This window comes from Equus quagga, chromosome 17 (genome assembly GCF_021613505.1).
Source record: "Equus quagga isolate Etosha38 chromosome 17, UCLA_HA_Equagga_1.0, whole genome shotgun sequence".
Taxonomy (NCBI): domain Eukaryota; kingdom Metazoa; phylum Chordata; class Mammalia; order Perissodactyla; family Equidae; genus Equus; species Equus quagga.
The window spans coordinates 30990469-31016703 of NC_060283.1; the positions used below are offsets into that span (position 1 = coordinate 30990469).

The 26235-nt window shown below is 47.0% G+C and overlaps 1 protein-coding gene across 1 annotated transcript in view; it reads left to right on the top strand.

Annotated features, from left to right (window-relative positions):
- The window catches only part of KIAA1549L (KIAA1549 like), a gene marked incomplete at its 5' end in the record, with an annotated part of 272381 nt that overhangs the window by 187903 nt on the left and 58243 nt on the right, over positions 1 to 26235 (top strand). Inside the window, 3 exon segments of the mRNA XM_046643105.1 lie at positions 7706 to 7869; positions 13898 to 14088; positions 26104 to 26231. Coding sequence (XP_046499061.1) covers positions 7706 to 7869; positions 13898 to 14088; positions 26104 to 26231 — 483 coding nt within the window.

A 26235-nucleotide genomic window follows, 5' to 3' on the forward strand; every position in this document is an offset into this window, starting at 1 on the left:
CAGTGTCCAGGACAGGAGGAGGCAGGACTGGTGAGGAGGCTCTGGTGGCCCAGGTGTTGGGGACCCAAGCAAGGCTGTAAAGAGAGTGAGGGAGAGGGGAGGTGATGAAGGTGACAGATTGTGAGGAAGAAAGATTTGATAACATGCTGAGCATACAGGGCATGGGCGGTCATTTCCTGTTGATTTCCTAGTTGGTATCCACACTCCTTACGAACCTGACACCTGGCTCATGGTTTTCCTCTCCTCCTCATCTTCTGCCTTTGTCTGGGGCGGGGGGCAGTCGGGCTTCCGTGGTGATGGTCCAGCCCACGTGTTGTTGTGGCTTCACTTCCACTCGGCCAGCACATCCTCACAGACATGCCTTTCCCTGGAAGTGATGGTCACCCTCTGCAATCTCATCTTTGAAATGCCATTTTTAACTCAGATTCTCTCCCTTTGCGCCTTTCTCCCTCCTCCCTGTGGGCTCTGGCCCCATCGCTGGTCAGGTCTGCTACTTGCTTCACTGGTATTGCTGCACCGTCTTTCTGAGGGCTCCCCAGGGTTCCATTTTCAGCTCTTTCTCCCTCTCTCCAGGTAGGAAATACATTGTGGAAGACAGGAGTGGAAACTGTGGCAGGTGCCCAGGCGAGAGGCGAAGGTTTAGACGGGGGACTCAGAGAAGTGGATGGATGTGGGATATTTGTGGAGACAGAGCTGATGGGACGAGACAATGGACTCTGTGTGTGGCAGGAGGAGGTGAGGGCCAGAAGACTCGAGGGTGACTCCTAGATGTTTGCTTGAGTGCTGGTTGTGGTGTCATCTGTCAAGATGCAGAAGATGCAAAAGATAGAGAGGTTCAGTGGAGCTGGAGTGAGAATGGGGGAGATGGAACTGAGAGTTTGGTTTTAGACATGTTAGGTTTGAGATGTCTTAGACACTCCTGTAGAGCCCAGGAGATGTAAACTGAGGAGTCATCAACAGAGGTGACACTGAGAGCTAAGGGAGTGGGTGAGATTAAGCAGAAGAGCCATGAGTATCGCTGGGGAATCCATGAGGGAAGAACTGCAACCAGCAGAAGGCGCTGAGGAGCAGTGGGGAGATGGGAGGAACCCAGGAGAGCCGGGTCTGTAAATAAGCGAAAGAAGTGAATGTTCTGGAAGGGAGGGAGCTACTGCATCGACTTACTTCTTGAGAGGCGAAGTACTGTGAGGATGGAGACTGACTGAATTTGGTAAAATGGAGGTTGTTGGTGACCTTGGCAGGAGTGGTTTCCAGGAACAGGTGAGGAGACAGCTTGGCTGGACTGGACTGGGGAGAGGATGGGGTGGGGAAGTGGTGACAGCAAAGGGGAGAAGATGAATGGTGCAGTTGCTGGGGGCACGTGGGAGATGGGGGGCATGTTTGAATGTCACTCGCTCACTGTAATAGAGAGGGAGAAACTGACAGTGCTGAAGAGAGACGTGAGAACTGTAAGAGTGAAGTCCTTGAGTGGATGAGGGAGTGGCACAAGTCAGGGGTCACACTCAGCCAGGAGCGGGGACAGCTCATCCTTTTGCCCCGGGAGAGAAAGCAGAGCACAGGGGTGTGGGTGCCTTAGTTCCAGGGGCTTCCATTGCCCTTACCATGTGGGCAAACAAACTGTTTTCTCTCTGTCCCCCTCATGAGCTCTTTCAAAGCAGGTACCCCATCTCATTCATCTTTGACTATCCAGCTCCAGCTACTGCCTGGCACTGTTCTTGTAAAGGGAGAGGACTGACCTTTGCTAAATGCCTCTGCCAGGCCCTGAGTGAGGCACACAGTTAGAAGTCACCATAGCAAAGCAGGTGAGAGCAGAGCCTCTGAAATGAGATGGACCTGGATTCACATCCCTGCTCTTCTACTTTCCAGCTGTGGAGCTTGGAGACAAATTAATGACCCTCTCTGACCTTCGTATTCCTTGTCTGTAAAATGGTACTATAAAAACACTGCCCTAATAGAGCTACTTGGAGCCTTACAGGAGGTCATTATCGTGTGTCCAGGGCTTGGCACAACCCTGGGGCGCCCGGGAAGCGGCAGCTGAATGTCTCGTTTATCCACGAGGTAGAAGGACTGACGGAGAGAGGGCGTGAAGAAGGAAAGGTGGCTTGAAGGCTAAGAACCCAGATAACACAGAGAATAGGGTGCTGTTAATGAGGATAGAAAGGGGGTCGACAGGAGCAGCATTTTAGAAGGGAGAAGAGAATGTATTCAGTCTGGGCCGTGTTGCGCCTGAGGTGGTACTGAACTAAGGGTGCAGTGGGGGTCGCGGTGTTGCTGGCATCTCGAGGGCTGAGGCTAGGAAGGTTTTTGGGAATTCAAGCTTGGATCTCAAGAGAGTTCACACTGTAGATTGTGAGAACGCTGTAGGTGCAGGTTTGGGAAACTTCGAGTGTCCGGGGAGGGAGTAGAGAAACGCCTCTCTCCCGGGGTCGGATCAGGAGAATGCCGAGGCCAGTGAAGAGAGGATCCAGTTTTCTCCTAATTGTTTTGAAAGCAGCGTGCAATGTGAATCTAGGGTGAGCGCTGTGAATAGAGTCACAGCGCTGAACAATCATCTTCTTCCTCTGAAGGGAGAGTGTTAGTGTTCCGTGTGTCCTCGTGATTTCCGCGTGCCCAGCTCCAGGGCCGGTGTGCAGTGCCCTCCTGCAGTGCCCTCCTGACCCACGGCGCCTTCTGGGCAGCGGGCCAGCAACGACTCCTAAAGAAGGCGACTGCGCTTCTAGCGGAGGTTTTCATCTGCTCCGTTGGCGGGGTCTGGATGAGAGGCCTTGCAGAGTGGTTATCCGGCGGATGAGCAGGAGGACCCTCCCCAGGCAGAAGCGGACCAGAGCAGGAATTGGTTTACCTTGCATGGCCATCAGACACTTATCTCAAAAAACGCCACTAGCAGAAGCGATAGACGGGCTCTTTGATGAGGGGAACTCATGCTCGTTCGTTATTTCAGCAGGTATTTTTGAGCCCCTCCTATGCGCCTGGCACTGTTGCGGGCGCTGGAGGTCCAGCAGCTACAGCAGAGAGCAAAGCAGACAGACCCCCGCCGTGTGCAGCTTCCATTCCTGAGGGGGCAGGTCCAGTAAACAAGATAACTAGGCAGTGTGCTAGGTGCTAGTAAGTGCCGTGGGGAAACATTAGGCGGGGAGGACTGGGGGACGTCAAGGAGATAATGGCTGCAATTTTCAATTGTTGGGGGTCAAGAAGAGGATCTTTGAGGAAGTAGCCTTTGACGGACCACCCGAGGATATCTGGGGACAAGGTTCCAGGCGGAGGGGGAGGGTTTGAGACGCAGCGAGGAGGTCACTGATGCAGGAGAGTGGTGGCGATGAGGTCAGAGGTGCAGATGAGGGGCCCCCATCACTGGATCCCCACGTGCTGCCCACAGGTGGGATGGGAGCCCTGAGGGGCTTGGGCAGGACAGTGACGTGGACTGAGCACTGAGCAACTGCTGGTACCCAGGCTAGACCCTGCCTGCCTCCACTCATACGCGTTACGAACTTTGATGTTTTGACAGCCGCAAAAATGAGCTGGAAATGTGTTTTCAATGGATTCCTCCTCCTTTCAACATTTGCTTCACATGAGAATATTCTGAATTTAGATTCTGTGGACCCTTTGACTTCATTCCGTCTGACAAATATGTGTGTGTGTATGCGTGTGTGTGTGTGTTCTTGCACCCATGCTTCCATTCGTATGTGTTAACTAGGAACTGACTTAAGCTTGCACTTCAGAGAAAGGACTTTTCATAAAAACATCTCACCTCCCCTGGGGCTGTTTGCTCATCTGCAAATTGGGGATAAGAATGATACTGGGCAAAGGGCCTACCCCAGGCCCAGCACACGGGGAACTCCCGGAACCTGCTGGCCCCTTTTCTGTCCTTCCTCAACTGAAATGCTTGCAAGTTAAATAACCATTCATTCCTTTCACCTCCCTACGTGACTTTGTAGTTTCGGATTATTATGCCAGTGGACATATCGGGTCTGGATGACCTCAGCTGACCTGACTTGACTGTCTCTTTGACTGTTAAACGACTTTATTAATGGGCATAAGATAAATCTGTTCTCTCCCCATTTAAACAGAAGAGAAGGGACTTTACCTCCTTCCCCCGGGAGGAACCCGTGCACCAAACAATAAAGCTGAGGAGAAGCAGAACACGTGGAAATATTTCATACTTGCTAATGAAAAAAATCGTATATTTAGAGTATCTTGTTCTGTTACACTCTACATTTTTCTCCATCAGGATAGAACAGCAATGCCAAAAAGAGGCATATTGCTATTTTCTACAGAAGCTCTAAGCCTTAAAAAATGTTAATGGCATAAAACTCACGTATAAATACCAAATTACTAAAAGCAGCAGCAATTAAATGTTTAATGTCAACAGAGGCACATTACCTAATGAGCTGTTTTCAGAAGTTAATAATGCGATTAATCACCAATTGATAAAAATTGTGGAAAAGGAGTTATTTTGTACTAATACTGCTCCAGATGAAGTGCTGACTGATGGAAGGGGCCAGAAAAGTCACGGGGGGTTGAAGGCAGAGAGAGACTAGCTGGCTCCTCAGGCAGGTCCTCACCAGGCAGCACTTCCCAGTGGGGTCTTTATATTCTAGAGTCTGGTCCTCAACTTTGTGAGTCTGCCGGCCCCAAGAATTCAGCAGGATCAGGAGGACTAACTTATGCTAACCAGACTTACAAGAGATTGCTATATAAACCGGATTGGCAGTATGTTAATTTAAAATATTGACTAGAACTACCAGAGATGGGGCTTCTCCGTTACTCTCTCCTGTGTGGAAACCTTTATGGGGAGCCAAATTGCAACAGCCATAATGCTGGTTCATTTGTGCAGTCATGTGCCACATGATGACGTTTTGGTCCACGATAGAGCACACATACGATGGTGGTCCCATAAGCTTAGTCCCATCTAGCTGAGGTGTGTAGGAGGCTGTACCATCCAGGTTTGTGTAAGCACACTCCATGATGTTCATTCACACAACAAGGAAATCGCCTGACAACGCATTTCTCAGGACGTATCCCTGTCCATCGTTAAGCAATGCATATCATTCAGCTTTTAATTGAGCACCTACTGTGTGCAAGGCCCTATGCTAGGCCTGTGGATGCAGCAGTGAACAAGAGACAACATTCCCTGGCCTCCCAGAGTGTCCATTCTCTGCAGGGGCAGGAGTGACAGAGGATGAACAAGTACATACCGTGTGTCATGTCAGATGGTGATAAGTGCCTTAGAGCCTCGCCACTCCAGGGTGGCCTGGAGCCTGCTGCATGTCCCCCCCACCCCGGGAGCTGGGCAGAAGCACAGAATCTGAGGCCCCATCTCGACCCGCAGAATCAGAGTCCGCATCTGAACAAGATCCCCAGGTGTGCACATTGAAGTCAGAGAAGCACTGCTTTAGAGGAGAATTAAGTAGGATGAGCAGGATGGAGAGTGCCAGGTCAGAGGCTGTTATTTTATATTGTCCAGGGAAGGCCTCACAGATATGGTGACACTTGTGCAAAGCCCTGTGGCAAGTGAGGGAGGAAGCCGTGTGGGCATGTAGGTGAAGAGTATTCTAGATGGAGGAATAAGCCAGTGCAAAGGCCCTGAGGCAGGAGCATGTCCAGCATATTGGAAACACAGTAGGAGGCCAGTAGGCTGGAAGTGAGTGAGTTAAAGGAGGAGCAGAGGGCTATAAGGCCAGAGAAATGACTGAGGTGGTCAGAGGGGCAGATCCCTTAGGGTCTCATAGAAATTATAGGGACTCCGGCTCTTACTCTGAGTGGGTTCAGAGCCTCCCAAGGGTTTTGAGCAGAGGAGTGTTGTGATCTGGGTTCTTAAGGGATCACTCCAGCTGGTGTGTCACAAGTAGACTATAGGAGTGAGGTGCAAGGTAGAAGGCCATCGCAGGAATTCAGGTGAGATGTGGGTAGCTTGGGTCACAGTGGGAGCAGCCGTGATGGAAAGTGATGGAGATGACAGGGCTTGTTAATGATTAGGATGTTGGGTGAGAGTAAAAGAGAAGGGTCAGCATTGATGGCCAAGTTACTGGCCTGAGCAACTGGAAGGAAGGAGTTGCCGTTTATTGGAGTGGAGAATATCACAGGAAGAAAAGGTTCTGGGGGAAATTGAGAGTTGGGTTCTGAACGTATTGGACTGAGCATCTTTGAACTGTCCAATTGGAGATTAGAGTTGGCGGTTGGACATAGGGATGTAGAGTCAGGGTGGAGGTCCTGCGGGAGCCATTCAGGTGACCATCATCAGCACAGATGGTGTTTACAGCCACTGGTCTGTGAGGTCATCTGGGGAGTGCGGGAGGAGAGAACCTGGGTGGTGTTAACGGACGCCGTCACCAACCTGGAACACCTGGTTGCAGCCATCGCGTCCACCAGGGTAGACCTGCCGTCCATCAGGTTACCCACGTCTGCCAGTTGGGCCTGTCCCCTGGCATGGCTGAGTCTTTGCCTGCCCTGTGGTTCTCTTTCTACATTTCCTGCAGACCCTACTCCTTCCCAGTAACTCTTTCTTCCTGCAGACAATTGCTTTGGTTACTGTTTTTTTTACTCCAGTTCTAAGAGCACATTGGTCCTTTGATGGGACTGTTTTCCAAGCTGCCTCGCCAGTGATCCTGGGGGAGACTCATTCATCTCATATCGAGAGCTTTTTTTTCCTTACATCTTCCTAACCCAACTTAACAAAAAGTTGAAAGAATTGTACAGTGAACACCCATGTTCCCACCACTTAGATTCCACAATTAGCCTTTTACTATATTTTCGTTATCACATATCTGTTCATCTCTCTATCCCTTCATCCATCAATCCATCTTATTTTTTGATGCATTTCAAAGCAAGTTGCAAACATCAGTAGACTTCAACCCTAAACACTTCAGCATGCGTATCGTTGCCTAGAGTTCAGTATTTGTTTATGGTGTTTTAAGGTAAAATTTGCATACAGTGAAATGTACGGATCTTATGTATCCCATTTGATGAGTTTTGACAATGTGTGCACCTGTGTAACCCTGATCCCTCTCATGATGTAGAGTGTGACCATCACCTGTTGCCCTTTGCAGGTTAATTAATTCCAGCCCCTCCCCGCTGGAGGCACCTACTGTTCTAAGAACATGTTCTTCCTACTGACCGTCGCTTAGGCTGCTCTTGACTCCAGCCCTGAGAACAGCCTGGCCCTTGTGATTAGACTGAGGCATTTCCAAACTTCCCCACCCAGCCGCTTGGTTGGGGGTGGGGGAATGCGTCTACTCGGTTACGGTTTAGTGATTTCTCACTCAGAGGATGACTTTACTGCAATATTTAGTGGCTCTTTAATCTCTGTGGCCTTGGTCTCCTGACTCTAGCACCGCTCTAATCCTCAGATTTCTTCTCTCTTCTTTTCCTTTGACTCACGGACATCCCAGTGAGGAAAATCCATACGATCCATCCTCCTCCTCCTCCTCTTCCCAGTAGTGAAGGCCAGCATTTATTGGGCACCTAGTAGGGCCACACCAAGGCCCCACACATCCCTTGTCTCTCTGCTGCCCACAGAATGATAGCCCCATTTTACAGAGGAGGAAACGGAAACTCAGAAACCTTGAGTAACTTGCCCAAGGCAAGAGCCTTTCTGATCCCAAGCCCCGTAACAGGCTCAGGACTTGGGACTGGGGACTTATGTCCTGACTGCTTTCCCCTTACCAGTGCTCCTTGTCATGTGCTTCCTTCTGGCTCTTTCCCACAGCCGTGGTGAAGAATCCGCCCAACAACCTGTGGATCATTGCTGCGGTGCTGGCGCCCATCGCCGTGGTCACGGTCATCATCATCATCATCACGGCTGTGCTCTGCCGGAAAAACAAGAGCGACTTCAAGCCAGACGCCGTGATGAACCTGCCTCAGCGAGCAAAGGTTCGGGAAGCGGTGAGGGGAGGAGCGGGGGCCAGGCCTTTCCTCTCTTGGCTTTTGAGGCCGTTGCACTTACCGTCAGAAACATCCTCACCAGCCCTCATTTTGAAGGAGACCCTTAATTTATTTGGACTTTTTAAAAATTACGGTAAAATATACGTAACATAAAACTTGCATCTTGACCCTTTGTAAGTGCACAGTTTAGTGGCGTTGAGTGTCCCACATTGTCGTGCAGCCTCTGTTTTCATAGTCAGGACCTGCTGGCTGATGCCTACCTCATGCTCACTCTGCCGTAAGTGCTTTACAGATAGCCTCTCACTCAGTCCTCACAGCAGCCTTGGGGAGAGTGCATTATTTTACAGATGAGGAAACTGAGGCACAGACAACTAGGAGCTAGATAGACCTGAAAGGGGCTTTAGGGTCGTCCAAGCTGACAGCTCCTTTTACAGAGAAGTCACTCTTTCAGGCTCACAGTTAGTGAGGAGCAGAACTGGTGGGAGAGCCAGCCTCTTGGCCCCTGCTGCAGGCCTCTTTCAGGCTCACAGTTAGTGAGGAGCAGAACTGGCGGGGGAGCCAGTCTCTTGGCCCCGACTGCAGGCCTCTTCTGGGCACATTAGACCCTCACAATGTCCCTTCTTCCGTTGGCCAGAATGGCTTATCTGCAAGGGCTGTCGTGATGGGCAAGCTGCAGGGCCTTGGTCGGGCGGCCGTCACACCCCCGTTCAGCGGCTCCGCTGAAGCCTGGCTGGGAGCCCCGTCCGTCTCCACAGCCTCTACACGTCCACGGCAGCCACCTCCGGCCTGGGAGGGGGATGGGCTGAGGACATTCCAAAGGCTAGGTTTCCAGTGACGTCGCTCCCTCATGATACTCCCTGAGGGAAGCGTGATGACCTGTGGTGCCGAGGTTTAGATAACGCCTCGCGATCTGCCAGGCTCTTCTGGGTCTGCCGCCTCGTTTGCTCGTCAGAGCCGCCATATGAGGTAGGTCATCGTCAAGGCGGGATTTATTATTTTCATTTCATTGCTCAGAAACCCAAAGGAAAGAGAGACAGCGGGACTTGTCCAAAGTCAATAACTAGCCACAGAGGGGCTACCCAGGCCACATCTGAGTCTTTGGGCTCTTTCTGCTTCCTGCACCCTCCCGAACCCTGACATTTGGCAGGTATAGTCCTTTTCCAGCTCTGACCTTCCGAGCTGTGTCTACCTGCGCGGGGATGGAACCGAGTGGAATTTCCTATCCGTGGGAGTGCATGTCGTGGAGATTGTCCTTGCTGGGGCACACCTGCCTGGTTCTTCCTGGGTGAGCACACCTCACTTCAGAGAAAGAAATCAAATGAGTTCGTTGTTTATTGAACTGATTCATCTGTTGGAAAGCTGCAGCTTGATTAGACAGGCTGAAGAGCCCAACCCTAAAGAATGTTGTTGTGTGTCTGTTGACACGAAGGCACCCACTTCCCAGGCACCGCGCAGTGTTGGTGAGTGCCCAGGCGGTGAGCAGTGACGCGGTTCCAGGAAGAGGTGCTTCATTTCTATGAGAGGTAGCCAGTGATTTTATCCCATCTTTATCATTCTGCAGGATCCTGTGGGTCACCAGCCCTGCTTAGCTTAGTTACAACCTGAGCCTTTCAGACAGAAAAGTAATTACTGGAGTCTAATTGCAGCCGAGTCCAGGAATGCAAAGCATGCCATACTGAGGTTGTAAATGCCATCTTTGTGTTAGAGATTAAGCCAAAGTTTTATTAATTTGCCAGGAGAAGTTGGGCAGCACATGGTTTCAGCATCCGTCTGGCTTGAAAGCTTCTGGCTGGAACAGATTAATGTTTGTGGGTTTTCCTAGGCCCTTTCTTGTCCCTGCCCGGTGCATGGTGCTTGGAGAGACACCTGGCTGATGTGGAAAATCGAGCAAGTTTGCATTCCACGAGATGATTGAAGCATTGTGTGCGGTGCTGCTGGTGGTTTTCTCCCTCAGTGAGGCTGGGCTTCGTGCCCTGATTCCCACAGCCCTTTCGTCATGGGAAACCAGAGGGTGGAACTGCCTCTTTCCTACTGCTGTCCTTCTGCATGGCAACCCAGGGACGCTGCAGTGTCCAAGAGGAGAGAGCCGCCTGCAGCCCGTCTCACAATCTGTGCGTGGGGGCAGAGTGCGTTTAATGACAAGGGGTGAAGCGGGGTGAAAGGCAGCCTTTGCCACCAATCCATAGGCCGAGAGGATGGCATCCTGGTCTCCAGGGTCATTGCCGCATCTGTGGAATGCAGGCTGCAGAGCCAGAGGACGTTCCTGGGGTTGCCCCCCGAGACTCAGTGATAGATGACATGCTAAGAGCTGGTGGATGTGGCTGTCCTGGGAGCTGAGGCCAGGGTTCTTCAGAGGCTAGGTGCCACAGGCGTAACCTGCTGCCACAGTTTGGGCTGGGCTTCTGCACGTAGAATGTTGTGAAAAGGATCAACGCAGGAGGCAGGCCAGGTACCATGTCTTGTCACCCCGTTTCTTCCGAGTTCACTCGTCTTTACTCTTTGTCACTGGGCTCCCAGTCTTTTCCCAGTTTTTTCCTTCATATAATTGAAGAGAGTGTGGCTCCACTGGAACAAGCGCCCTTGTTAGAAGAAGTTAGGGCCACGTCCAGGTGCAGGACGAAGCTGGGGCCTGCAGTCTGCTCAGGACAGGCCAGTCGCCCCTGAGATGCCCACGTGGTTCCTCTTTCTCACATACTGTCTGTATGACCTGTACTTGACCTCTGTGTGCTTCAATTTCCCATCTGTGAAGCGGGGATAAGAGGACTCAGTTATAGGTCGTTGTGAGGATTAAGTGAGTCATGTAAATTACTTTGAGTTGTACCTGGTGCATAATAAATCATATACAAGTTGGCTTCAATACAATATATTATATACAAGTTGGCCTTTATTATTATGCATGCTTTCTTCTTAAAAGATCTGGGTAATGTGTCTACTTTTGAAATTATTGGAGATTATTTTGATTTGATAATTTTACAAAACTCATTAAAATAACTCTGTAGACACTTTGTGATGTTGTATTAATGGTGTCAGGGGTCACTAGTGTGTGTCCAATGGGCAATTAGTTAATCTCGGGTGATTTTCAACTTGAAGGTTAAAAAACCACCACCCTGTCAGTCAGAAGAGTGAGGCGCTAGTCTTGAGTCTTTCACCACTTAGCTGTGTGACTTTGGCCAAGTCACTGAACCTCTCTGAGCTTTTGTTTTCTTACCTGTAAAATGAAGACTCTGATGTTTGCCCTGCTTACCTCACAGGGTCCTGGTGAGGATGAAATGAGGTGTCTGTTTTGCAGGCTGTTAGTCCTGAACATATGTAGAGATTGTTATTATTAATCTAATAACAGTGGCCACCTTCTGAGCTTGTCATTCCCTAATGTCTCTCTTTCTGCTCACCCGTCATCAGTCCCCCGAGGCGTCCAGCAGATGACCCTGGCGCAGTGCGAGGGTGAAGGGCCCAGTCCAGAGAGTGTGGGAGTGTGCGGGCGGGCAGAGCCAGCATGCCCCTCACTAGGTTCCTAGAAGTCTTCGCTGCTGTTGGAGACTCCCAGTTCCTCACAGACAGGCCAGGGGTCTCTGCATGGGGCCTGGCCAGATGTGGTGGGGACACCCAATCAAGACTGCCAGCTGCATCAGGGAGGCGAGGCCGCAGGAAGAATCCTCCAGTGCTGCTTAGACATTCTGGCTCCGGGTTGCGCGGTCCTGGGTTCAGATCCTGGCTCCACCAGAGACCAGCTGTGTGAGCCTGGGGTTCTTAACCTCTCCAAACCTCAGCTCTTCATCTTTAAAGTGGGAATTGTAGCCGTCCCTTGCTCCTTGAACTACAGTGAGGATGAACGGTCGTAGTGGTGTAATGTGTTCGGTCTGGACGGTCGTATCAGATGGAGCTAAGACCGTGAGCTCCTGGAGGCTGGGGGCGGTTCTCCTTCAGCTGTGTGTCCAGCACCCGCCACAGTCCAGGCACAGGCCAGTGCTCAGTAACTGGCTGGAACAAAACTGAATAGGATGAGGGGGGCTCGGGTATGGCATTTCCCAGTCCCTTGTCAGGACCAACAAGAGGCGAGGCTGGGCACGTGGGTTCAGCCAGAATGTGAAGGCCTCGAGTGCCTTGCCAAAGAGTGTGGGTGCCATGAAACGTTTTTAGTGAGGGAGTGACAGGACCTGACGTAGTTTTAAGGGGGACCAGTTTGGAGGCTTGTCAAGGCTGGGCCTGGAAAGGAACCCAATGGAAGCAGTAAGACCAAGGCAGGAGTCAATTAAACAGTGGGCCTGGAGAGAAAAGATCAGCTTCTAAAAACATTTCAGTTGAATCATTTGGTGACCAGTTGGTTGTGGGAGGAGCAGACAATTCGGTATTCTAGGAACATTATCTAGTCATCTGCCGAAGGCGCCATTCTACTTCACCACGTTAGGGGAGGGAAATGAACAGACGCTATTTCAGAAACACGTTCCCAGATGCCGCATGGAACGTCACTTACCATGGGGTCAGGGTCAGCGCTCAGAGAAGAGGCAGTGGTGACCACAGTGCCCAGAGTGAGCCTCCCAGGGGCCTGGGGGAACCGTCCATGGCAAAGCTACAGACTGCTTGAAATAAGGGAGCCCTGCTGGGTTCAGCAATAAAACTCCCCCTTTCCTGAGCCTCGGCAGTGAGATCTGGAGGGTCGGCCCACAGTCCTGGACTGTTGCGTCTGGCAGGAGGCTTCCTGTCACACTTCTGAACTAAATGCGCCGCTGAAGGAGGTGCTTTGGAGCCTATCAAGTTTTGATAGAACCCAAATGGTGGAGCTTGGGTTTCATCTCCAAATTTTCTTGAAGAGAATCACTGATGTCCGTTTTGCCTGGACTATGATTAGTAGGAAGGAAACCATGTTAACCAATATGGATGGAGCACTTACCCTGTGCCAGGTTAGCTGAATGCTGGACTTGAAGTTGCTTACTTAATCCACACAGCATCCCTTTGAGGAGGTTAAATATCACTCTCACATACATGCACATTTGATCCTGTTTACATGATGATATCTCCTTTTTACAGGTGAGGAGACCCACGTGCAGAGAATTGCATAACTGATAAGTGGTGGAGGCAGGGTCTGAACCCAGGCTGTCTGCTTCTGGAGCTGCTTCTCTTCACCCCCCTTTTCCTGCCTCACCTCTGTCTTGTGCTGCGCTGGGGGGTAAAGCAGAATAGAGATGCTCCCGGGAATTGTTTGAAGACGCCTCCTGGTTTTTATTGCCCCACTGATAGATGTCTGTTGGGTTTTGCTTGCAGCTGCCCTGTTCACTGGGATTTCAGAGGTGTACAATAAAAGCCTTGTTAATTTCCCAGTAATGAATTATAGGAGAGCTAGCCGGCTTCAGGGTGGCGTCTGGATTAAAGAGTGCTTCCTGGAACTCCGTTTTATTATTAATGGCTATACTGTCTCACAGGTGGTGGCCTGTTCCTCTCCCTCTGCTTTCAGATCTGTGACTCCCTTTAAGACAGGGCGGTGGGGAAAAGAAGATACGGTTATCTTCATTTCTCAGATGAGAAAGTTGAGGTTCAGAGTTCAAGTGTTTTGGCAAAGTCACACACCTCTTGTTACACATAAAGCTATGTGAGCGTGGAGTTAAGGGATGACAAAATAGTTCCAGGCAAGAGATGATCCAGGACCTGTTTAACATAGCAGTTACAAGTTTCTAATAAGCAGTATCCAGTGACTTAAAATTAGTGATCTAAAATCCTTGAAAAAGAAAAGAAAAAAAGTTCTTGATAGAAGTTTGTTCTCAAAAATGTATTTGCATCTTGTTTACACTATTCAATTTTCTGAGTAAATCTTATCTGTGGAGATCCTATGGCTAGGTGGAATTAACACGGATTCTGCTTTTGCAGAGACAGAAATTAGGATGGAGATGTGAGTTAACTCTTGTTCTTCCGAAAGCTAAGTATGGTCCTGCCACGTGCACTTTCCCGCCCGTCTTCTCTAAAAGCCGTCATTCGAGTCACACTTTGCCAGAAATATGACTGCAAATCTGTTTCCTCTTTGTAGCCTGTGCAAGGCTTTGATTATGCCAAGCAGCACCTGGGCCAGCAAGGGGCAGACGAGGAGGTCGTCCCTGTGACTCAGGAAACTGTGGTCCTCCCACTGCCCATTAGAGACGCTCCTGCCTCTCAGGAAAGGGACGTTGCCCAGGACGGAAGCACCATCAAGACGGCCAAGTCCACCGAAACCAGAAAGAGGTAGGCCTGGGCCAACTGCTGCCTGTGCATGTCAGCCGGGGCATCATTGATGCCGGGAGCAGCCGAAGCCCTCGTGTTAATTCCACTGTTCCCTTTAAAGATTCCCCTTCATGCTCGTTTTGACTATTTGAAAAGGAGACTAAGGGAGAAGACAAGAATCACAATGGCTGTTTCTCGTGAGACGCCCTTTGTAGGGTTGATATTGCTGATCAGCTGCAACAGGAGAAATTTGTCTCTTCCGTTTATTATAACAAATTTGGCACTGACGTCGCTCTTGTATTCTCTAAGTTATCTTGAAAGCAGTGCCTTTGGTTCATTATGGTTGTATTTTGTCTGGTAATTTTTCAGTAGTTTATGGTTCTGGTACGAAAGTCATTTATTGAGTTTTTACTATAAGCAGAGCACTTCGACAGGCCTTGGGAGGATTATAAAAAGGTTTACAATGATTCCTGACTCCAGGGATCTCATGATGGAAAGACAGAGAGAGAAATAGCTGGAATACCACGCAGGACATGCTGGTGCCCACAGGGAGCCCGGGCAAAGTGTGGTGGGAGAGAGAGGAGAAGAACGGGACTCTGATGAGGGAGAGTGTCATGGGGGCTTGTGGTTTTTGTTTTTTAATTGAGATCATAATAGTTTATAACCTTGTGAGATTTTAGTTGTACATTATTTCTTGTCTGTCACCACATAAGTGCTGGTAACCACTGATCTCTTCTCTTTGTCTGTGTGTTTGTTTATCTTCCACATATGAGTGAAATCATACGGTTTTTGTCTTTCTCTGTCTGGCTTATTTTGCTTAACATCATAGCCTCAAGGTCCATCCATGTTGTTGCAAATGGGACAATTTTGTCTTTTTAATGGCTGAGTAGTACTCCATTGTATGTATATACTACATCTTCTTTGTCCAGTCATCAGTCGCTGGGCACTTGGGTGGCTTCCACATCTTGGCTATTGTGAAGAGTGCTGAAATGAACATAGGGGCGCATAAATCTCTGTGAATTGTTGATTTCAAGTTCTTTGGATAGATACCCAGTCGTGGGATAGATGGGTCGTGTGGTATTTCTATTTTTAGTTTTTCTTTTTTAAAGATTTTATTTTTTTCCTTTTTCTCCCCAAAGCCCCCCAGTACATAGTTGTATATTCTTCATTGTGGGTCCTTCTAGTTGTGGCATGTGGGACGCTGCCTCAGCGTGGTTTGATGAGCAGTGCCATGTCCGCGCCCAGGATTCGAACCAACGAAACACTTGGCCGCCTGCAGCAGAGCGCGCAAACTTAACCACTTGGCCACGGGGCCAGCCCCTCTATTTTCAGTTTTTTAAGGAATCTCCATACTGTTTTCCATAGTGGCTGCACCAGTTTGCATTCCCACCATCAGTGAATGAGGGTTCCCTCTTCTCCACATCCTCTCCAACATTTGTTGTTTTTTGTCTTAGTGATTATAGTCATTCTAACAGGTGTAAAGTGTTATCTTAGTGTAGTTTTGATTTGTGTTTCTCTGATGATTAGTGATGTTGAACATCTTTTCGTGTGCCTGTTGCCCATATGTATTTCTTCTTTGCAGAAATGTCTGTTCATCTCCTCTGCCCATTTTTTGAGGTTATTTGTTTTTTTGTTGTTCAGTTGTGTGAGTTCTTTATATATTATGGAGATTAACCCCTTGTCAGATGTATGATTTGCAATTATTTTCTCCCAGTTGGTGGATTGTCTTTTTGTTTTGATCCTGGTTTCCTTTGCCTTGCGTAAGCTCCTTAGTTTGAAGTCCCACTTGTTTATTTTTTCTTTTATTTCCCTTCTCTGAGAAGACATGGTATTCAATAAGATCCTTTTAAGATTGATGTCAAAGAGTATACTACCTATGTTTTCTTCCAGAAGTTTTATGGTTTCAAGTCTTACCTTCAAGTCTTTGATCCAATTTGAGTTAATATTTGTGTATGCAGAAAGATAGTGGTCTACTTTCATTATTTTGCATGTCGCTGCCAGTTTTCCCAACACCATTTACTGAAGAGACTATCTTTTCTCCATTGTGCATTCTTAACCCCTTTGTGGAAGATTAGCTGTCCATAGATGTGTAGTTTTATTTCTGGGCTTTCAATTCTGTTCCGTTGATCTGTGTGTCTGTTTTTGTACCAGCAACATGCTGTTTTGATCAGTGTGGCTTTGTAGTACGTTTTGAAGTCAGGGATTGTGATGCCTCCAGCTTTGTTTTCTCAGGATTGCTTTAGCTATTCAGGGTCTTTTGTTGCCCCATATGAATTTTAGGATTCTTTGTTCTATTTCATTGGGATTCGGATCGGGATTGCATTGAATCTGTAGATTGCTTTGGGTAGTATGGGCGTTTTAACTATGTTTATTCTTCGGATCCATGTGCATGGAATATCTTTCCATTTCTTTATGTCATCATCGATTTCTTTGAATAGTGTCTTATACTTTTCATTGTATAGGTCTTTCACCTCCTCGGTTAAATTTGTTCCTAGATATTTTATTCTTTGTGTTGCAGTTGTAAGTGGGATTGTATTCTTGAGTCCTTGTTCTGTTAGTTCATTATTTGACTATAGAAATGCAACTGATTTTTCTAAGTTGATTTTGTATCCTGCAACTTTAATGTAGTTGTTGATTATTTCTAATGGTTTTCCAATGGATTCTTTAGAGTTTTCTATGTATAAGATCATGTCGTCTGCAAACAGCAAGAGTTTTACTTCTTCGTTTCCTTTTGGATTCCTTTTTCTTTCCTAATTTGTCTGGCCAAAACCTTCAGTACTATGTTGAATAAGAGTAGTGATAGCGGGTATTCTTGTCTTCTTCCTGTTCTCAGAGGGATGGCATTCAGTTTTGCCCCATTGAGTATGATGTTGGCTGTGGGTTTGTCATACATGGCCTTTATTATGTTGAGGTAATTTCCTTCTACCCCCATTTTGTTAAGAGTTTTTATCATAAATGGCTGTTGGATCTTGTCAAATGTTTTCTCTGTGTCTATTGAGATGATCATGTGGTTTTTATTCTTTATTTTGTTAATGTGTTATATCACATTGATTGATTTGCAGATGTTGAACCATCCCTGTGTCCCTGGTCTAAATCTCACTTGATCATGATGTATGATCTTTTTGATGTATTGCTGTATTCAGGTTGCCAATATTTTGTTGAGAATTTTTGCATCTATGTTCATCACCGATATTGGCCTATAGTTTTCCTTTTTTGTGTTGTCCTTGTTAGGCTTTGGTATCAGGGTGATGTTGGCCTTGTAGAATGCGTTAGGAAGCGTTCCATCTCCCCTAAATCTTTGGAATAGCTTGAGAAGGATAGCTATTAAATCCTCTTTGAATGTTTGATAGAATTCACCAGGGAAGTCGTCTGGTCCTGGCCTTTTGTTTTTTGGGATGTTTTTGATTACTGTTTCAATCTCTTTCCTTGTGATTGCTCTATTCAGATTATCTGTTTCTTATTGATTCAGTTTTGGGAGCTTGTAAGAGTCTAAGAATTTATCCATTTCTTCTAGATTATCCAATTTGTTGGCATATAGCTTTTCATAGTATTCTCTTATAATTGTTTGTATTTCTGTGGTATCCATTGTGATTTCTCCTCTTTCATTTCTAATTTTATTTATCTGAGCTTTCTCTCTTTTTTTCTTTGTAAGTCTGGCTAGGGGTTTGTCAGTTTCATTTATCTTCTCAAAGAACCAGCTCCTTGTTTCATTGATCCTTTCTACCATCTTTTTTGTTTCAATTGCATTTATTTCTGCTCTGATTTTTATTATTTTTCTTCTTCTGCTGACTTTGGGCTTTGTTTGTTCTTCTTTTTATAATTCAATTATGTGTAGTTTGAGATTGCTTATTGGGGATTTTTCTTGTTTGTTAAGGTGAGCCTGTATTGCAATGAATTTCCCTCTTAGGACCACTTTTGCTGTATCTCATATGAGTTGGTATGGGATTGTTTTCATTTTTATTTGTCTCCAGGTGTTTTTTGATTTCTCCTTTAATTTCTTCAATGATCCATTGGTTGTTCAGTAGCCTGTTGTTTAGTCTCTACATCTTTGTCCGTTTCTCAGCTTTTTTCTTGTTGTTACTTTCTAGTTTCATAGCATTGTGGGCAGAAAAGATGCTTGTTGTTTCAATCTTCTTAAATTTATTAAGGCTTGCCTTGTTTCCCAACATATGGTCTATCCTTGAGAATGTTCCACACACACTCGAGAAAACGTGTATTCTGCTGTTTTTGGATGGAATGTTCTATATATGTCTATTAAGTCCAACTACTCTAGCTTTTTCATTTAATTCCACTGTTTTCTTGTTGATTTTCTGTCTGGATGATCTATCCATTGATGTAAACGGAGTGTTGAGATCTCCTACTATTACTGTGTTATCATTAATGTCTTCTTTTAGGTTTGTTAATAGTTGCTTTATGAACTTTGGTGCTCCTGTGTTGGGTGCATAGATATTTATAAGTGCTATGTTGCCTTGGTGGAGTGTCCCTTTGATATTATACACTGCCCCTCTTTGTCTCTCTTTACCTGTCTTATCTTGAAGTCTGCTTTGTCTGATGTAAGTATGGCAACACCTGCTTTCTTTTGTTTGCCATTAGCCACCCCTTCACTCTGAGCCTGTGTTTGTCACTGGGGCTGAGATGTGTTTCCTGGAGGCAGCTTATTGTTGGGTCTTGTTCTTTAGTCCATCTCGCCTCTCTGTGTCTTTTTATTGGAGAGTTCAGTCCATTTACATTTAAAGTGATTATTGATATGTGAGGGCTTAGTGCTGCCATCTTATCACTCGTTTTCCAGTTCTCCCGCATTTCCTTTGTTTCTCATCCTGTGTATTTCGGACTACCAATTCAGTTAGGTAGTTTTTTATGCTGGATTTCTTAGTTTTCTCCTGATTTATTATTTGTGACTCTGATCTACTTTTTTGTTTAGTGGTTACCATGAGGTTTGTATGCAAAATCTCATAGATGAGATAGTCCATTTTCTGATGGCCTCTTACCTCCTTAGACTAAGCCTGCTCAGTCCCTCTTGTCTTCCCCTCCTAAGTTGGTTTTGTTACATCTTATTCCATCTTGTGTTGTGAGTTTGTGGTTAAAATGACAGGATTGTCTTTGGTTTTGGTGTTTTCCTTCCCTTTATCTCTAATGTTTTACGTGAGTGTTTGCTAACCTGGTCTGCTGGGTAGCTCCAATTTTCTGATTTTGTCTACCTATTTATCTCCTTATTCAAGGCTTTATAACACCTTTCTTCTTTTTTTTTCAGGTATGAGGGTCTCCTTGAGGATTTCTTGTAGAGTGGGTCTTGTGGCGATGAACTCCCTTAGCTTTTGTTTATCTGGGAACGTTTGTATTTCTCCATCATATCTGAAGGATATTTTTGCTGGATAGAGTATTCTTGGCTGAAAGTTTTTGTCTTTCAAAGATTTGAATATATCATTCTACTCTCTCTTAGCCTGTAAAGTTTCTGCTGAGAAATCTGCTGAAAGCCTGATAGGGGTTGCTTTATAAGTTATTTTCTTCTGCCTTACTGCCCATAGTATATTTTCTTTGTCATTGACTTTGCCAGCTTTACTACTGTATGCCTTTCAGCAGGTCTTTTTGCATTGACAAAGTTAGGAGATCTGATGGCCTCTTTCATGTGAATTTCCATCTCCTTCCCCAAGTTTGGGGAGTTCTCCGTTATTTCTTTGAACAAGCTTTCTCCTCCATTCTTCTTCTCTTCTCCCTCTTGAATACCTATAATCCTTACGTTGCATTTCCTAATTAAGTCAGATAATTCTCGGAGACTTTCTTCATTTCTTTTTAGTCTTAGTTCTTTCCCCTCCTCCATCTGAAGCATTTCTAAATTTCTGTCCTCGATCATGCTGATTCATTCCTCCATGATATCAGCTCTATTTTTCAGGGAATCTATATTCTGCTTCATCTCATCCATTGTGTTTTTCATCTCCAGTATTTCTGCTTGTTTCCTCTTTATAGTTTTAATCTCTTGTGAAGCAGCTACTAAACTCGTTGAATTGTCTATTTGTATTCTCTTTAAAGTTGTTGAGTTTTTTGATGATAGCTATTTTTAATTCTCTATCATTTAGGTTATAGAGGTCTGTGTCTTCAGGATTGATTTCTGGGTACTTGTCATTTTCCTTCTGGTCTGGAGATTTAATCTATTTTTACATACTGCTAGATGGTATAGATTTGTGCTTCTGCATTGTGGTGGTATTTGATTGCCACTTCCACCTTTTGTCACTAGGTGGGGGTTAAGAGCTGCATATTCTGAGCCTGCTGTGAACCATGGGGACAGCTCCAAGGTGCTGGGCTGGGGCACTGGGCCAGCAGGTGGGGGGGAGGGGTGCTTTCTTCTCCTGCGCAGTTGTGGGGGTTTCTCACTCTGCCCTGTCTATCTGCTCTCCGGGGGAGTTGGCTTGATGCAGATATCCCTGCGATAGCTAGTCCTCTCTGTGATGGGCTTTTCTCTGGGCTGTGGGGACTTCAGGGATCTATGGTCTTCCCTCGGAGGGCCACTGCTCCCTCCCGGCTGTCCTCCCTGTTGCTGCACGTAATCCCTGGGTTACTGTCCTTCCGTGAGCAAGAGAAGCATTCTCTTACCTTGATCCACTTCCTCAGGGGTGTGGGGGTCTCCAGCTCCTCCACCATCCAACATGTGGCTGTGTGAGCATCTCAGACGTCTTTTGTGTTGTGTGGGTGTCCTCTGTTGGAATATGAATGTCCTTTCATTGTATCTTAGAGGGGAGAGTTTACCGGGAGAGCTCACTCTGCCATCATGCTGACATTGCTCTGAGAAGGTTGTGTTTTAGCTGGGCCTTGAAGTGTGAGCGGGATGTCATAGCTGGGAAGAGATAAAGGCGTCCAGTCTGAAAGAGCCAGGGGACAGCCATGCTTACTTAACAGTGAGCATCCCTGGAGATTAGAGTTCACATTGGTTGTGATGTAGTGAAGGATGAACCCAGAAGATAGATTAAAATTGTGGAGGGTCTTAACTGCCAAGCCAGGGAATTTGACTTTTATTCTCTAGCAATGGGAAGCCACGAAAAGTTCTTCAAGAAGATAGTGATGTCCAGTCTGTATTTTAGAAAGACTACTCCAGTAGCAATGGGGATGATAGGTGGGAGAGGTTAGCTAGCGGCCAGGAGACTTGCTATAAGGACTTTGCAGTAGCCTTAGAAAGAGGTAATGGATCCCATGACAAGCCCTGTTGGCTGGCCAAACCAACTCCCATTGCCAAGCCCCTTTTCCCTTGCTTGTGGCCACAATGGAGGCTGGAAAAGTTATGTCCTCCCTACGTCCTTCCCTCTTTCCCTCCGTTCACCTAACAGATATTTCTTGATTGTTTACTGTTTACCAGACACTGGGGATACGGCAGTGAACAAGACAAAGTTCCTATTTTCATGGTGCTGACAGTCTGATGAGGAGAGAGAGACAATAAACAAACAGAGAAACAGATATATAGTAGGTCAGGTGGTGACGAGTATGAAGAAGGAAACCAAAGCATGCTAAGGGGACAGAGAGGTGCAGAGGGGCACATGACGCTATTTTAGCAGGAAGTCAGGGGAGGCATCTCTGATAAAGTGACATTTGAGAAGACCTGATTGACCTGATGTGTGAGCCTCAAGACTATCTAGGGGAAGAATGTTCCAAGCAGATGAACAGTATGTGCAAAGCCCGAGGAGGAAACTTCTTGACATACGTAAATAAGAGCAAGAAGGTCAAAGAGCCTGCTGTGAACTAGGGAGGACAGTGGTGGCAGAAGAGTCAGCGAAGTCACTTGAAGTTGACCATGGCAGGCGCTATAGACCGAAGTCAGGACTTGGAACTATATTTTGAATGCAGAGTAGAAATCATTGCAGGGTTTTGAGAAGAACCGTGACATGATGTGACTTGCAGTTTTTGAGGCTCACTTTGCTGCTGTGTGGAAAACAGACTGTAGAGAAGCAGCTAGAAACAGGGAGACTGTTAGGAGGCTCCCACAGCAGTACAGGTGGGGTGGCGGTGTAGACCATGGTGGTGGTGTGAGAAGCGACGGATTCTAGAGATTGTGAAAGAAGTGCTGACAAGATTTGCTGGTAGATTGCTGTGGGGTATGGAAATAGAGAGGGATGAATTTACTGTTTGTTGTGTTGGGAAGACTGGAGGAGAAGAGTTTGCAGGGGACCATCAAGAGTCTGGATGTGGGCATGTTGAGATGCCCATTAGACATGCAAGTGGAGATGTTGAGAACTCAGCTAACCATACGAGTCTGGAGTTCAGAGGAGAGGACCAGGGTAGAAATATAAATGTAGGAGTTGTTAGTGTCCAGTTATTTAAAAGTGAGACTGGATGGGGTCACCCAGGAGAATATAGAGAAGAGATGAGATCCCAGAACTGACCCCTGGGACACCACAATGATTAGAGGTCTGGATGACGAAAAAGAATCAGCAAAGGAGACTGAAGAGCATCAGGAAGAAAGGCGTGAGGAGCGCAAAGCAAGAGTGGAATCCAAGAAGCGAAGAGAAAGGAGTCGTTGGAGGAGGAAGGAAGGGTTGTCCCTGTCAATTACACCAGTTTTGTGTTGGAGTCAAGCTTCAAGCCTGTTTTTTTCCCAGGAGCTCTTGGTGCCTCAGACAGAGGTACAGAGAAGCTGGGTTGCATTTGGCTTGTGTAGGAAAGAAGGTTGAGGGCGTGTGGATTTCTTATCTATTGCTCTGTAACAAACCACTCCAAAGCTTAGCAACCTAAAGCAACCACTTCTTTAGCTCATGATTTTTGCTGGGTCAGCAGTTTGGGCTGAGCTCAGCTGAGTGGTTCTTCTGGTCTGAGCTGGGCTTGGCTCATCTCGGGTGGGCTCGCTGGTGCACCTGCAGTCAGGTGGTAGGTGAGCTGGGCTGCTTGTTGATGACAGTCTTGTCTGGGGTGGCCAGGTAACTGAGGCCACTTGGCATGTGGTCTCTCCTCTCCAGTGGGCCAGCCCTGGCTTTCTCACAGGTGGTTACAGGGCTCCCAGGGCAGGGAGAAAACAAGCCCAAAGTGCAAGTGCTTCTCAAGTCTCTGCCTGTGTCCTGTTTGCTGCTGTCTTCTTGATTAGCAGGGGGTCTACTCCTGCTAATCAAATTCAATTACTTACCCCCAGATTTTTATTAAGAAATAATAGTTTATGAAACAAATATAGATAAAGAAAACAATGTCTACACTGCTGAATGATTTCTACATTTGCTTCACAATTTTACCATATAAATATAATTTTACTAAAGGCTGGCTATATCATTGCCAAAACTGTGGGAGAAACCTCACCTCTGTTCAAGTTCAGCTGACCACAGGAGTCTCTGATCATTTGGGAGGATTTTAAGGTGCCAAACCCAAGAGCAAACCCATTATGCATCTTTGTTTCTGGCGTCCCCACCTTGCCACATCAGCTTCCTCATTTCTGCTAAATGTGGACTGCATGATTTCTCAGAATGGACCTGTTAGATGATCCAGAAAGTTTTGCAAGTGAGAAATAAGGAAAACCAGTGATTTGGTGGTCATTAAAATATCTCAATTTTTAAAAGTTGTTTTAAAACTGAAATCTGAGGATTCAGCCACTTAGCGACAACCAGATGGGTGTTGTGGGTCCTTTTCCTCTAGCCAAGGCTCTGGGTGATGCTATTTTGTTGGCCCGCAACTGCGGTTAATGGGTGAGGAGAGAATCAACCTCATGGGGACAGCTGTTTGCATGGGTATTCGAATGCAGCAATTATTCATAACGGGTCAGCATTGGATTAATCCCACCCGCAAGATTGTTCTTCCAGCCTCCGTGGACACCCATGTATCTCAGAATGGGGCCTATTGAGTTCAACAGCCTAAAACTGCAACCTCACGGGTGACACTTTCTTGCTTTCGGAAACATTTTTGTTACTGTCATGTGAGTGGACACATATACACACCTATCTCACTCTCTGTTTTGATCAGAATTTTTGAGTTGATGACTCTGTGTAAACATAAGTCTGATGCAAAGAGTAAAGTAGCTTTGGGTTTTCTCTTGAGAAATGTCTCATTTACACCTTTCCTTGGAGTGAGAGGAATAGCCAGAAAATTGCTTCAGGATCAAATGAGGGAAAGGTGTGCAAATGCTGCAGAAACCATTCAGTGTTTTATGGATGTGAAATAGGTTACAAGAAGGCTTTCCATTTCCTTTCTTTCTGGACCTCAACGGAAGCTTCTTTGTCCCAATAAAGCCAGTTGGAAAAGCAAGTGCCGTTAGCTATGGGATTCTGAAAACAATCAAAGGGCCTGTGTCTTCTCTGTGTACGTGTACTTGCACACCCAGCACTTTGATCACGTAGTTATTGGTCAGTAACTTACAGTCAATAAATTAATGCCTTGCTAGTTTTCTTGGAGGTTACTGGTTTTATAGGAGGTTAAAGGGTTTTATGGTGAAAGAGATTTGTGGCCAAGTAAATTGGAAAATGCTGGATTAAAGTCCCTTTATGATAGGAAAGATCAGAGCCTTTGTCTGCTAATATGCATTAGGAATATCCAAAGAAGGAATGCCATAAACAGCATTTCCCAAGCTTCTACTTGTCTGTGGACCTTTGGCAAGGACCGTCCCCCCCGGCTTTAGTGTTCCCTGGAGGTTCCTGGCTGATTGCTGTGGTTGTGAGTGGGTGCTTTCATTGTTCATGATTTTAGGGTGCTACAGGGCACTAAAGTAGACAGAACGGAGAATTCGCAGAGGATGAAGAGGGAGAAGGGGGAGGGGGAAGAAAAGGATCATCCGCAAGGACGCACGGCTTCCACTGAAGAAACTGCGTGCTTCCTGGCCAAGTGCTGCATTGTATTCCCGTCAGTTGTCCGTCGTAGGGGCCGGTTGCCATGAATTTGGACAACTGACAACAGAAGAAGAAGGGGTTTGATGAGGCGTCTGGGTCTTGGTCCTGATTGCCTCCCACAGCGGGAGAGCAGAAGGCCTTTATGCCAGCCCACCCCAGGCTGGCGAGTCTGAGGCCCAAGGGAACACAGACCCCAGCAGGCACTTTCCAGAGCCCATGTTTCCACAGAGTTATTTCTGGAAGACTAGAGTCTGGCCTGAGAGAAGGAGAGAGGGCCCTGTGGGTTGGCCTGTGAAAGGCCTGGCCCAAGAGGGCCCCACAAGGGACGGTACAGCAAGGTGCTCTGGCGCATGGGGAAAGCTCCTACCTGCAGGGTGAGCCCTGGCTTCCAGGGCTGATTTGCCACTTCCCAACTCTGCCCTGGACAAAGCACGCCACCTCCTTGAGCCTCACATTGCGCACTTTCTAAACAAGCCTGACAGTCTGAGTCAGTGGGCGTGATGCTAATTCGTTAACAGTTTTGAAAGTGTGCAGCACGGTCCTTGGCACATGGTGGGTGGTCCTGTCTGGGAGCTCTTGGAGAGCATGGGTGGTGTCATCTTATCCCTCCACACTGGTATACCTGGCACCAGGCCTGGCACAGAGCAGGTGCACAAAAAGTATCTCCTGAAGGAATGGATAGCTGAAATTGGTAGTTTCAGATGTAAGCAGTTAACAGCACAGTTAAAGAAAGTGTGCACATGTGTGTGTGTGTGTGTGTGTGTGTCAGAGAGAGAGAGAGAGAGAGGCAGAGAGAAGAACTCAATGGCAGAGTGACTGAACCTTTAGTAGTCAAGGTATATTCTGTGAAGAGAACAGCTGAAGAGAACTGTCTTTCGTGCATGTTCCTGAAGACGCCATGTGAATCAGACACTCTGCCACTAGCCACGGTCTGTGCTTTAGAAAGAGGGCATGCTTACAAATGCGATGGCTGCTGTCTCCATGGTCCCTAGGGTAATGAGGGAGAGATGGGAACTGAGGGCTCTGCCCCGTGAACCTCTCTGCAGAGCTCAGCGCTACTAACATACTTCAGAACAGCCCGCTGCTGAACCTGTGCCGCAGTGTGGACTTGTTTTCTTTCCTGTATCCTTTCTTCTTTGTGGATAAAACCAGAATGGAAGGCTATAGACATAAACTGTGCAAATAAAATAACCTTGAGAGGAGGCTGCTCCAGCCGAAACTTACCGGCTCCTTGTTGCTATGGTTACTCCAGCAGGTCGCCCAGTGAGAACGGCTCTGCCAGCAGCAGCGAATCAGGAAAGCCCAGCTCCGGGGGGCGCTCACCCGAGACTGTGATGGCACAGCAGAAAGTGGCGAAGGAGGAGGCACGGAAGAGAAATGGTGA